At 42.3% G+C, this 13,872-nt stretch overlaps 1 protein-coding gene across 6 annotated transcripts in view; it reads left to right on the forward strand.

Moving 5' to 3' along the window:
- LOC139161752 (semaphorin-3F-like) overlaps positions 1–12,134 on the forward strand; it is a 29,980-nt gene extending 17,846 nt beyond the window's left edge. For 3 of the 6 annotated variants that reach the window (XM_070741322.1, XM_070741320.1, XM_070741323.1), the window contains 10 exons: positions 284–398; positions 1,330–1,399; positions 1,505–1,649; positions 1,850–2,072; positions 3,352–3,440; positions 3,555–3,596; positions 4,055–4,212; positions 5,996–6,063; positions 10,761–10,891; positions 11,237–12,134. In XM_070741322.1, coding sequence (XP_070597423.1) covers positions 284–398; positions 1,330–1,399; positions 1,505–1,649; positions 1,850–2,072; positions 3,352–3,440; positions 3,555–3,596; positions 4,055–4,212; positions 5,996–6,063; positions 10,761–10,891; positions 11,237–11,701 — 1,506 coding nt within the window. In that variant the 3' untranslated portion in view covers positions 11,702–12,134. Of the gene's footprint in view, positions 1–283; positions 399–1,329; positions 1,400–1,504; positions 1,650–1,849; positions 2,073–3,351; positions 3,441–3,554; positions 3,597–4,054; positions 4,213–5,995; positions 6,064–10,681; positions 10,892–11,236 lie in introns of all 6 variants that reach the window. The other 3 variants (XM_070741321.1, XM_070741319.1, XR_011558152.1) reach the window with 2 other exon arrangements.
- Positions 12,135–13,872: the final 1,738 nt, after the last annotated feature.

Below are 13,872 nucleotides of genomic sequence, written 5' to 3' on the forward strand. Positions count from 1 at the left end.
AACCTGGAAGAAGCTTTTCTCAAATGTACTCAGGCTGTTTTGGATCAATGGGAGGTGAAGCCCTATTCATCTAGCGGTCTCGGGATGAAGAAGTCTGCTCTACTAGGTCTCCTCTGCCCTGTACCTTGATTCAGCCTAATTTTTGTTACTCGCATCCCACAGGTGAAATAGTGCCATAATTTCCAGGTGCAAACAGCTGTCTGGCAGCTCAAGAACAGTCCTGTATCTTTCTTGTCCTCAAGGAATCATATCCTAATAAATATCTTTGATTTTTTTTTTCCAGAATGACGATGGGGGACAGCGCTCCCTGTTGAACAAGTGGACCACCTTCCTTAAAGCTCGTCTCGTGTGCTCTGTGATTGGAGAGGATGGCGTGGAGACTTTCTTTGATGAGCTGCGTGAGCCCTCCTTTTGGACAGAGAGAGTTTTGTTCTTGGGAAAGAAGGGTCAGGTTTGGGGTGGAGTGATAGCAGCGAAGGCATGGAAAATTGGGACTTGATGAAAGAGACAGGGCTGGGGTCTTCAACATGTGAGCCAGAAATTCTGCCTAAAGTTCCAGCTAAAGGACTTTAACGATGGGCTGTGTTCAAGCAGTGATGGAAAAACAGCCACTGAAATCTAACATCGGTGTGTTATGGCCATTCTAAAAACATTTTCCGCCTTAAGTGTTGTAGAACAGCCCAGATACGAACTTCAAGTCAATGTAATCTAGCATCCATTTGGATTTGACAGTGTTGTTAGCCCTGGCCGTTTTATAAACAGTCCCTGAATCTAGTATGTGAAATGGCTATTAAAAAACACACACACACTCACACATACTTAAATATCTTTCTCTTTCATTTGTTTCTTAAAATAACTTTCTCATGCCACCTGCCTACAGGGAGTGTTTACAATCTTTACACATCTGGAGGGTTCCAGGCTAGGAAAGATAAGCTTCCAAGCATGAAGCCGGGGTGGCCCAGTGGTTAGAAGGCAGCATTACAGGCTACTTTCACTAACTGCTAAGTTCAGCAGTTCAAATCTCACCACCGGCTCAAGGTTGACTCAGCCTTCCATCCTTCCGAGGTGGGTAAATTGAGGACCCAGATTGTTGGGGGGCAATAAGCTGATTCTGTAAACCGCGTAGAGAGTGTTGTAAAAGCACTATGAAGCGGTATATGTCTAAATGCTGTTGCTATGAAACAGATCTGTCCATGCTGACTGGGAGTTGAAGTCCATGAATCTTCAGGTTGACACCATGGTTGAGAAACTCCACCCTCAAGCTTTGCATGCAAACCCTGGGTGCACATCTCCTTCAAGGCGCTCGACTGGTGTGTTTTCTTCCCCCAGGTGACGTTTTCCTTTTGCCGACTCAGGATGAGAAGCATCCCTTGCTCTACGGGGTCTTCTCCACACTGGGGTGAGTAAAGCCCATGTGATGGGGAGTGGCGTTGAGGAAGAGCCTGTGCAGGAGACCCCAGCATCACTCCTGACGTCCTTCTGGCTCTGCCTCTTCTCCTCCAAGGTCAGTGTTCCGTGGCTCGGCAGTCTGTGTTTACTCCATGGCCGACATCCGCACTGTCTTCAACGGGCCCTTTGCCCACAAGGAGGGACACAACTACCAGTGGGGGCCGTACACAGGACGTGTGCCCTACCCTCGTCCTGGAGCCGTGAGTCCAAAACATCTCAACTCTCCAAGGGTTCGAGATTCCATTTCCTGTTTCCTCTCATTCTGTAAACTCCTTCCAGTAACCTCTTGGCTCGCTTCTAAATTCTGACTCAAGCAAGCAAGGAAAGAAAAACCTGAATCCTAATTCTTTATTTTTTCTCCAGTTATGAGATTTATGAGATCGTTTTTTCCTTCTTTTAGTGCCCGGGAGGAACCTTCACCCCAGGCCTTCGCTCCACACGTGAGTTTTCTGATGAGCTGGTGACCTTCGTGCGGGCCCATCCCTTGATGTTCCATGCAGTCTATCCCCTACAGCGGCGTCCCCTCCTGGTGAGGACCAATGTCCCCTACAGCTTCACCACCTTGGCTGTGGATCTTGTGGATGCGGTGGATGGGCGCTACGAGGTGCTCTTCCTTGGCACAGGTATGTCCATCACTTGGCAATTCCACCTGGGGACCGGCTCAGATCGTGGTGCTGTCCTGTCCTACTTTTTAGTCCCTCATTCTAAAAGGCAAAAAGGCTTGTAATTTTAATTACGTTTGGATTCCAATTAATGATAATGAGAATAATAATTGAAAGTAGTTACCATCGGGTCAACAAATATACACCCAGATTCAATTCACCCAAGATCAGAATAAAAGAAAACACCCAATTAAAAATTACTAATTGAGCATGAGATCAGACAAGGGGAAGTTATTCCAACAGTTATGACAGTGTGGGCTTCTACGTTAACAGCTTAGCATACTCCAACCAACTGGAACTAGGCAAGCTTTGTCAAACAACAACAATAATCAGTTGACAAATTGTAGAAAAATTATGTTTTCCTTATCCAAATAATCAAAATAGTTGAGAAAGCTGGAGAATTAAATCCAGGTATCCAACTTGATAGGATACAACAGAAGCAAGGACAGGAGCAAAGAGTATCCTGTGAAGGAGAATTGCTATAGCCACGGTGGCGCACTGGTTAGAGTGTAGTACTGCAGACTATTTATGTTGACTGCCAGCTGCTTGCAATTTGGCAGTTTAAAACCCACCAGGCTCAACTTTGGCTCATCCTTCCATCCTTCCAAGGCGGGTAAAATCTGGACCAAGATTGTTGGAGGCAATAGACTGGCCGTGTAAACAGTTTAGAGAGGGGCTATAAAAGCACTGTAAAGTGGTATACATGTCTAAGTGCTATTGCTATAGTGTCTTTTCTAAAGTCATAGAGAGCAAAGCATTGGATTTTGCCCAGGAGAAGAATCTTTGTAAGATGGATGGGATGTTTATGAGGTTTTTGGCAGGAACAAGTGCTGGGGATAATATTCCAGGCACTATAGCTAAATAGGCTATCAACTGCTTCAAGTATTGAATAAGTGCTGAATTCACGTCTGAGATAAATCACTATTTGCTCAAAATCTTCAAATAAAAAAAAATTGGGACAAGACCCAACCCTTATTTACGGCTTTCAAGGGAACAGATTTCCATGGGGAGGGGCACTGTAAAACAGTTCCTGTGTTCCTTTGCCCCACCCACCCACCCTATTTCAGATCATTGCTAATTTAGAGAGGGAGGCCCTTCACTGGCAAGTTGTTCCATACAGGAACAGCTTTCTGAAGGTAAACAGTGCTGTCTTAATTATCCTCAGGATGCATCAGTCATATGCCCTTCACTGAGCAGCGTAAGCGTTGTCTGATTAATGGCTTCTATCCTCTCTCTCCAGATCAAGGTACAGTGCAAAAGGTGATTGTGTTACCCAAGGAACAAGGGATACTGGAAGAACTGACTCTGGAGGAAGTTGAGGTGTTCAGGGTGAGCCAAGAGACAAGCCCAGTCATGACTCCCCCCCCCCCTTGTTGGGTTGTTTAACCTTCGCCATTTTTGCTCTTCTCAAGGTTTCCCTCCACCTCTCTTGTTGCCTTATAGGTACCAGCTCCAGTAAAGACACTGTGGATATCCTCAAAGCGAGTAGGTGGTTGTTCAGTATATATATTGCTAAGGGATTAAACAGGGTACAAAAGAGTTACTCTATAAGACAGTGATTCTGAACCTGGGGATCAGGACACAGGAGTCACCTAAGATCATGGGAAAAGTCAAATTTCCCATGGTTGTTTGGAATTAAAGCTTCTATTCTGGTGCCTTGGAACATATTTTTACAATCTGACCAATCAGGCGTTTACAGTGGGGGTGTCCCTCTGACCTTCCTGCCAATCAGCTTAAAGCTCTGTTGGGAGAATTAGTGCTAGACTTATGGTTGGGGGTCACCACAACATGTGGAACTGTATTAAGGGGTCATAGCATTGAGAACCACTGCTAGAAGAGTTGCCTATCAGTGGCCTTCAGTTCCTCAGAGGCAAAGGGATGTGGCAACAGCAGAATGAGTAGCAAAAACCTTGGGTTTATCCCACTCTCCTCTTTTTCTGTAGCAACAGCTCTATGTCTCCTCTGACATGGGCGTTTCCCAGTTGACCCTCCACCGATGCCGGGAGTACGGTGAAGCCTGTGCTGATTGCTGTCTGGCCCGGGACCCCTACTGCGCGTGGGATGGGCAACGTTGTGCCCGCTACAGTCACACAGCCAAAAGGTCAGTTTCCAAAAACTGCTAATGCACATTGCAGAGTTTGGAGGCAAAGCCAACCAGGGTCAGAATACTCTGTGTGTGTGTCTTGGTGAGTGAGCCAGAATCGCGTTGAACAAGCACCTCTATCCAGTCAATTGCTTGTGAGAAGCAGCACATGGCAGGACCAAGTCTGACTCCTTGGCCTGGATTTTAGCTGTTCCCAGCCTGATTTAGCTTCCTTGTTTCACTGAGATGGCGTTGCCCTACTGCACTGCTGACAAGAACAGAAATCAGAGCAGTTTAGCCAACAAGCAGAGGGTTAAGCTTATGGTATAATCATGAGCCAGACTTTAAGTCATGCACAGATAAACAGAGACATGAGTCAAGGCAGATTTGTACACATGGCAAGAAATACTGACTCGGCTGAAGACAACAGAATTTGGAGTCAATCCACTAAAAGAGAAGGTTGAGCGCAGCAAATCAAAGAACTGCTTGAGTTATTCTTTTTTTGACTGAAACAGAAAATATTTATTTGTCTGTTTATTTATATACTGTATCTCTACATATTTATAAATCTATATGTCAATATAAACACATACAGTACATACATACATACATGTAAACAGACACAGACACACAGACACACACACACACACACACATACATACGGTAACCCAAAAATCAGCCTCCCTTCCTGGCCAAGCAGGCTATATTTTATTTTATTTTTTTCCGGAGAAAGGTTTACTGTACTTAGGAGTGTTCAAAGTTCATGCATCAAAAGTTGAGTAGCATTTAGGAAAAAAAGGCAACCAATTCAAACATTTAAGTGTAATTTATATAGTACGTTGTCCATGGGAACTGGTTTTTAGTACAAACTGTATATATGCAAACATTGGAAGGATTAAAAAAGAACAGTTATTTGTACATGTGTACTTATGAAATTCCATCCAGACCCAAGGTTTTGATAATGAAAGCCTTCTAAGTGGCTTATTTTCAAGAAACGGTTTCTAAGATAATCTCTATGTCTCTAGGCTAAAACTGATGGGGGTTTTTTTAGATCTTAATGTGATTCTATTCCACTCACCCAGTGTCTTCCTCCTCTTTTTCCCCAAATGAGGAATTATCTAGGGACATGAGAGGGAAAACACCCTCTGTTGAGCTTGAAAATAATATTGTTCATTGGCAGCTATATTCCTACAGTATAGTATGACCGTGATATCCTTACCAACTTCATGAGTTGGCAGCAGAGGAAATGCTGTAACGTCTTAGATTTTCTAGATTTCCCCAGCTGTCACAAATCACAGTTGCATGTACGTATGCATGTATTTGGTGCAATTCAAATCAGGAAAGCAGCATCACTTCCCCCATTCCCTAACTCATTCTGCTTTTTCATACAAACATTGCTTGTGTACCTCTGTGGAAAGGAAATGCTAATTGATATAAAGTGCTTGGAGAAGAAACAGGCATTGAAAGGGGCAGTTAATTTTCAGGCAATTTGGTCTACTGATGGAACTTAGTTTAGCTCTAAACAAATCAAGGTCTGTTTGGAGCTAAAGCCAATCCCCTCTGGATTAATTGCCTCACTGAGTTTTCCTGTTTGCCTTGGCTCTTCCTTGGTAAGCAAATGTTGTGAACAGGACCATTGTGCATAAAAGTTGCTTGGAAGACAAGATGGCAAGTTGATGCTCTTCTTACTATCAAGTCATAAAGAGGAGTAATCGCATCATATTTGTTGTGCACTACGTATTTCCTCCATTGCTGTGTAAGATAGTGAGCAATGAATGGCATATCTTTTGTCTCTGACCAGGAGGAGCCGTCGCCAGGATATCAAGCATGGTGATCCCCTGAGGCAGTGCCGTGGATTTAATGCCAAGGGTAAGTCTCTCCAGATTTCCCTATGAATAGTCATCAGTGTCTACTTGCCAGCCAATATTGTGGTTTTTTTAAAATAATGGACACAGAGGTAATTTAGCAGCCTGGGGAACAGACTGGCATAGGGGATGGAAAGGCACATTTTTCTCACATCCCTTCCACAGGTTAAGATCTCTAGTGGTCAGCGTTTTTGGAGAAAACAATGCAAAGAAGGCAGTGAAGTAAAAGTCTACAGAAAACTTAGATGTAAGGTTGAGCTGCGCAACTCCCATCAGATTTTCTTTTTCAATGAGGAGTTAACGGGAAGGCTACCAAATCTAGGCTGCAAAAACGTTCACTAGATAACAGCAGAAATAAGTAAATAAATACATGTTCATTCTTTGCACGTCCTCTAGATTTTTGCAGTACACATCTGCAAAATTTATGCTTGAAAGAAAGATATGGGTACTGCTTGGTTAACTATGGTAATTGGGACTGGGAACTCTTGTCGCTGAGTGACATGGTCATAAAGTGCGACATCAGGTGAATGCACTGATTTACAACGGTAGTCCCAGCAGTTCCCACGGAAGCTGTTAGGCGAATCCCCATTGACTTTGCTCATCTACAACTGTTAGTGAATATATGGTAGTCATGTTGCAAAAAGTGATCACATGACCACAGGGATACTGCAATAGTGACAGTTTCAAGGGCCAGCCATGGGTCTCCTTGTTCAGTACTATCATAACTTTGAACGCTTGTAAAAAACAAGTGTGGTTGTTAACCAAGGATTACCTATACAACCATTATTCCATGGAAAATATGGCTTTGCATGCCAAAAGGAATAATGGCATTTCTCATTTTAAGAAGTATCAAGATATACATGATGGTAATGCAAGGTGGAAAGTTGTTGCCACTCAGTAGACAATATTTGGCTAGGTGTACCAATTGACTGTTATATATTAGGCAGATTTCAATGCTTGTGTTATTCCCAGGTTGGAGAGGGGAAGAAAGATTATATTTGCAACGTTAAATATAATTGAGATTTATTCAGTGGAGTTGTACTTATTCTCCAGTATTCATGATTAGAGGGCAGCCTCATATTGAGGCAGGAGAATTTCATTGACCATTCAGGAAATTGGTAGAATAGAATAGGATAGGATAGAATAACAGAGTTGGAAGGGATCTTGGAGGTCTAGTCCAACCCGCTGCTTAGACTGGAAACCCTACACTACTCCAGACAGATGGTTATCCAACATCTTCTGGAAAACTTCCAGTGCTGGAACATTCACAACTTCTGGAGGAAAGCTGTTCCACTGATCAACCGTTCTGACTGTCAAGAATTTTCTCCTTAGTTCTAAGTTACTTCTCTCCTTGTTTCGTTTCCACCCATTGCTTCTTGTCCTACCCTCAGATGCTTTGGAGAATAGCCTGACTCCCTCTTCTTTGTGGCAACCCCTGAGATTCTGGAACTCTGCTATCATGTCTCCCCTGGTCCTTCTTTTCATTAAACTAGACATACCCAGTTTCTGCAACCACTCTTCTTCATGTTTTAGCCACCGGTCCCCTAATCATCTTTGTTGCTTTTCTCTGCACTCTTCCTAGAATCTTAACATCTTTCTTTAAATTGTGGCAATCAAAAAGATGTAAGACCCATTCTTCTAGAAAGAGAAAGCAGGGTTGAAGCTTTTTAGAACAGGATAATTTGTAGGGAGTCGCAAAACAAGTATGAGTTCTGAGAATGGAGAAGGCTTGTGTTCACTTGTCTCATCAGCAGTACAGGCTGATATTAGTGCAATATTATGTAAATACACATTATTAACTTGATTTAGTGACCATAACAAGGGACTGGAGGCTGGAATATCCACACATCTGGAAGCTATTTGATTGGAAAATTAATTTAGTTATTCCTAGCAAAATTATACAAGTTTCCTGATTCTTTCCGAATTGTTTCTCTTCCTTTCTGGAGCATTGAAGTATTGGGAAATAAGGAATTCTTAGGTGTTGGCTCTTCTTCTACCGATATGGCTAGGCACGCTAGAGGAAACAGCAGTAGGCTGGCTACTGGAAGGGAAACAAGGATAAGTTGCTTGTTTGGCTGGCCAGGCGTATATTGGAAAAGGATGCGAAATTGTACAGTGGGAAATAAAAGTTTATCTGAGTGAAAGCACTGCATTTTAATTTAGCTCTTCCTGTGTCCCCCCACCCCGTGCTATTTTCATACATTTATTGAAAGCCGGATACATAGATTTTTCACAGCTATAATTAGATATAAGCTCCTTGACATTTACAACTGGAATTAATAATCTTAAAAGACTTTCCTTCATTTGTATGTTAAGTAGTAGCTCCTCCTGTTTGATGAAGTGGGGTTATCTTTGGAAATGATGTCTAATGTCTGAAGGGGGCACCAGGCTGGGCAAAGTGATTTGTACTTTTTCATTGATGTTGTTTTATAGATTTTTCTCTCCTTTTTATCTACCTTCTTTATTGCTTTTGGGGCTTTCTGGTCTTTTTAACGTTGACTTCTAAAAGGGCTGTGCCACATTTTGGGTTTTTATCTATTTAGATTTTTTGAATACAGCACCTCTTATTATTGATGGCATTCCTTCTCCCCCTAATTGCAAAAGTTAAATTGTGTAACAACATAAAAAGGGATAGATTTATCCACCGCTAGGCAAATACAAGGAAATCATTCTTTGGGGAACTGTTGTTTTGTTTTCTAAAATACACCATCCTGGTTATTGGAATAGTGAATTGAGGCCTTCACATAAGCCATCTCTGCTAGTAGTGTGTCAGACTGCAAATCTGTAAAGGAAAAGTGAACTGGACATTGTGGTGCAAAACCTAGCAGCAGCTCTAGTGATTCTCTCTGCTGAGCTTCTGCCGAGTTAGTGACCTCTTTCAGATGCTTGGCTAGGCTGAGGAAGTTGAGAAACAATCCAGATGGCGTTTCTGAAGCCTAACTAATAAAATTACATGAAGTGGACCTCAACACAAGTTTCCATCATTTTATTTTTTTGGTAATCTTAATCTCCATGGGAACTGATAAAATTCTCAGTCAAAAGGCACATGGCTTCTTTCTTTAAGGCTCCTTGAATAACATATTAGCACTTCTGCAAATAAAAGGACTGCACTATGAACGCTTCCTGTTGCAGTTTTTACTTGTATGTTTTGAACAGAGCTCATATTTCTTGACTTGGCTTAAGAAACTATTTCCTTAACCCAGATTGCATCTCTTTTATGAGCTACTTTCCTGAAGCCGGCAGTGGCTGCATCCAAAATCATAGCCCCATATATTCATATCTCTCTCTCTTGCTCTCTCTCCTTTCTCTCTCTCTCTCTCTCTCTCTCTCAAGCTGTTCTCTTGCACAGATGATCCATGGAAAAAATGTGTCTTATTGATCCACAAAGAGAATGGGATGCCTTTTTTTGTACAAGTCCCCCATTGCGCTAGCAAACCATCACACTTAGGGATTCTGCCACATAAAACGGAGTTGCCTATCATGTTAGTAACGATTTTTAAAAACAGTCAGAAAGAAAGATGTCTAGCAACAGACTGTATATGCTCCTATAAGATTGTAATTGTGGACACGCTCTCTTCAAACTTCTGGGGAATGAAAAGGGGCCTACTTCTAAGCGGTCCTGGGTAGATTACATTGTTAATAACTTCCAGATGTTTTGGACTTCAATTCCCATCAACCCAAGATAGCACAGACACTGGCAAGACCTGTATTAGGAAAAAAAACCCTTTTTATTTTGTTGCCTTTGTAGTATTTGAAATTTTAACCAGGAGTCTGCTTTGGCTTTGCACACATTTTTACAGTGGACAACTATCAGATTAGCCTTGCTCTGACCAGGACAACAACAGGGTGACAGATTTTTTAATAAAGTCTGCTGCATCCAAGGACCATCTCCTACAAAAGCTTAATTTTTAAGTGCGTTTAAGTGGAGAGAAATTCTTTGAATTTTGTCGTCTCTTCCCTGGTAAAAGTTGAAATAATGTAGGTGGTACGTCATAGTAGCATTTAGAAAGGAGTCCTAAGCATAGTTCCCTCTAAGCTGAGCAGTGAGCAATCGCTCACTTAAAAATCATCATCAACTCAGAGTTTTCCAAACCTGCCCAGAAGCCGAGAGGAAAAGAGTGAGAGGGAAGGAGAGAGAGAGGAACAGGAAGAGAGAGAAACAGATAGAAAAAAGAGAGGAAGGAAAAGAGAAAGAAAAAGAATGGGAGTAAGGAAGAGAGAAAGAAAATCAAAATCTAGTTTGAAACTAGCTCAACTATTTAAGTGGCATTTTGATATTGATAGAGTTGCCCTATTATGAGCTCACTGTTATAGACACACAGTACAGTATTTTATTTTGAAATTCTCTGAGGCAAAACAGGGTGGGTTTTTTATTTGTTTGTTTGTTTATTTATTATTTCTGTGCCACCCAGTTCCGAAGGGACTGCCGCTCAGAGACAATACTTCCCCCCCTCCCCCCCCCCCCCCCCCAAAATTAGAGGGAACACTGGTCCTAAGTGAGTCCTATTGTGTTCATTTTAGCAGATATTTGGTGATAGCTGCTGGGTTTCTTAGATTAAATATTTTTACAGCAACAACTTGTTGGAAGCCAGACTTGTGCTTAGCAGACTGTCTACTTCCAGCCTTTACTGAAATGCAGTGGGGTCTCAGAACTCAAGGAATGCTGTTCCCCTCCCGGTCCCCCTGCCCCCATCACAGCAGAACAGCAATTAAGTGAACAGATTCAATACGGACTAGAAGGAGGAAGTGTATTTCTGGAGTGTGAACCCCGATCTCCCCACGCGACCATCAAGTGGCTTATGCAAACAGACGATTCCACCAAACGCAAAGTGGTAAGTCCTGCTAAGCATTATTGCACGTGGCCTCATGCTGCTTACGCGGATACTGTGGGGATTTGAAGCCGAGGATTGGAAAAACCTGATCATATGGTGGGCATTTTTTTAAAGAAAACAAAATCTTAAAAAATCACCGTCTCATGGTGGATGTTGAAATTGGCAACTGAAACTTTGCTGAATTCACAAAGCCTGTAATCACACGCGCAGGCACTCGGTTAGATCAAAACCAACCGCATTACAGCTTATGCAGACTAGGCCACTGACTAGTGAAACGGCCGTGTAAGATGCAAATTGAAAAAAGCAAAGTAATTTCAATCATGTCACACACTCTTTCCTTCCCAGTTGCCCCGGGATCGCATATTGCTTCAGACACCTCAGGGGGTGCTTTTAGGCCCAGTGATACCATCCGACAGCGGCCTCTACCAATGCGTAGGCACCGAGAACCGCTTTCGCCACACCCTGCGGCGGCTTCGTCTGCATGTCCTTCCGCGGGCTTTGCTGGAGGGGGCCATCACCTCTGAAGAGACACCCACCCTGGGTATTTGTGAGAGCTACTTGCAACAGTTCAACAGAGCCCAAGATACCCAGCACAGCCAAGGCGGCCACCAGCCCCATGCTGGGCCCAGCCTGTGGAGTTCTGAACAGCAGTCTAACTGGCACAGAGCTGCTCAGCAGCACTCATTGAACTGGACCACCAGTAGTCCCCATCACTCACAAAGCGGCAGCACCAGCAGTCGCCGTCACCACCACCACCACCACCACCGCTCCAAGCCGTGGGCAGGGCATCGAACTCCACCTCGAAGCTGAGCTGGTTGGAAGACAGTGGGCAGGGAGGGGCCTTGACCTAATCTTTGGCGCGAGAGAATGACATTCCAATGGACTCTTTGTAGAAAGAGTGGATCCAGAGATGGGGAAAAACCTCTTTTGCTTCCTCCAGATTGAGGGGACAACACTATTGCTAACAAAGTGTGGGGTGCAGTGTGTCCAGGCTAATTCCAGGGTTTTTAGGACCAGGGCTTACTGGCTCTTTCCTGAAATGGAAAGGTGGCCAGTGGTAATTGCAAAGGCTTTGGCATTCTTTTTTTTTTTACAGTATTCATTCCCAACCTTATGCCATCCTCTCACATCATAGAAGGAAAAGTGTGGGGCTTCCTTCAATGTTATCACCATCATTTTATTAACCCTATGCTGCAGAAGCGTGTAGCAGAAAATAAAATACCAGTTTATTTTCTAAACAAAATGGAAAAGGGCCATTGTGAATTTGTGAAAGGAAGAACATTTCCATACACAGTGAGCCCAATGTTACAAGTAGTTTTAAGACCCAGCCTCGTCAGAATCAAGCCCTGCCATGAACTGAAAGAGGGCAATGTTAACAATGGGTTTAGTGGTTTGTAATCCTGAGTACTGCCTATGCCACAGGTATTAAACAGAACTCTTGCTTCATTGGAAGTACTCACACCATTCCTCTTTTTGTCCAGCCTGTAGCTGATACAGACTATATGGGCTTGGTGATACCGTGGGCACAAATGCCAGTCTATATGTGTATCAACTGCTTTTCAGACAAAAGAAAGGAGGAGGCATTAACCCATTGCAGATGCTAGCTCAGTATTAATTGCAGCTCCAACTTCTTTGGGGGAAGCATCTTTTTAATGGCAGAAACACATTATCTCTATTACCTCCACCTTTCTGATAATTTGAACAGAAATGGTTAAGAACCTTACAGATTATGAGCTCTTGCAGAACAAGAACCAACAGATTCTCTATTAGATCAAACCAAATTTCATCTATAGTTGATCCATACTCTGCGTCATCAACTCCTAATTGTAATATACATTTAAATTTCATTTACTTTGCACTGTTGATAGATCTCACCAGCTTTCTTCCTGAAGAATGTAATATTTTTAAAAAGCCATTGAGTGAGGGGAGAAGTTGGGGGGGGGGGGGGTGTTTATCACTACAGCTCATGAAATGAATTCCAGAGTAAGTGATGATCGGAACCTCTCTTCCAGGCTGGTTGGGATTGCATAATCTAAACCCAGGGGTCAATTTGGCTATTCCCTATTTATTTCTGCTATGCCTCGTTTCTTAAATTTAACGAAGTATTTGGGTGTCATGACTTGCATTTTGTCATAGATAAATATTGAGGCATGGGAAGATATACCTTCTCATTCAACATAAGCTTTGGTATGAAATTTTTGCATCCGAAAAGCATCTGAAAATTTCAAATACACAATGATCTTTTGAGGATCACTAATTTCACATTCGAGACACAGAATTCTAAGATTTTTCTCTCACAGAATCCATGCTAGTTCTTCCTCGGCTTACCCAAGGTGTATTCAACTACCTTTAGTATAATAATGCTTTCTACAAATATACAGAAAATGCCACTTTTTATAAGTCATACATTTTAGCTCAAACTTTTATATTAAAATTAAGAAATTGTGGTTAAATAATATGTAGCCCAGTTGGTATTAACAGTTTCTCTTTTAATTATCATGAGCCCTCTGATCAGCTCTGCTTAGCATATCTTTAAAGGTGCACTCTCCAAAAAGGATTCTTAAATTCGTCTAGAATGAAAACTGACAGAATTCATGTCCTACTTACTTGCCTTATCATATTTCTACTTTTTTGTCCTCACCTACTACTTCTCTGGATGGCTTTTTGTTTGTTTCTGAAATATTTCAGGAAATTTTATTACTTTTCACGGGTTTGAAAGATTTATTCCTAATAGCTTTTTGTAAAAATTTTGTAAAAATTGCAATTCTCTAATTATGTGTGTCTAACAATTGGAGAAACAAAACAGAATTATCTACAACAACTATTAGTAAGGTGAAAGGGCCGTTTCCCACTACACCTCAGTGAGAACCATGATACAAAAATTCAGGTTTGAAACAAGGAAATAGATACTCAGGGCTTCTCATTACTCTATGCTCATGCTCCTACATAGTAGGAAATTAGAAAACAAGCTACAGTACGAC

Source organism: Erythrolamprus reginae, chromosome 2, assembly GCF_031021105.1.
Source record: "Erythrolamprus reginae isolate rEryReg1 chromosome 2, rEryReg1.hap1, whole genome shotgun sequence".
In the NCBI taxonomy this organism is placed as follows: domain Eukaryota; kingdom Metazoa; phylum Chordata; class Lepidosauria; order Squamata; family Dipsadidae; genus Erythrolamprus; species Erythrolamprus reginae.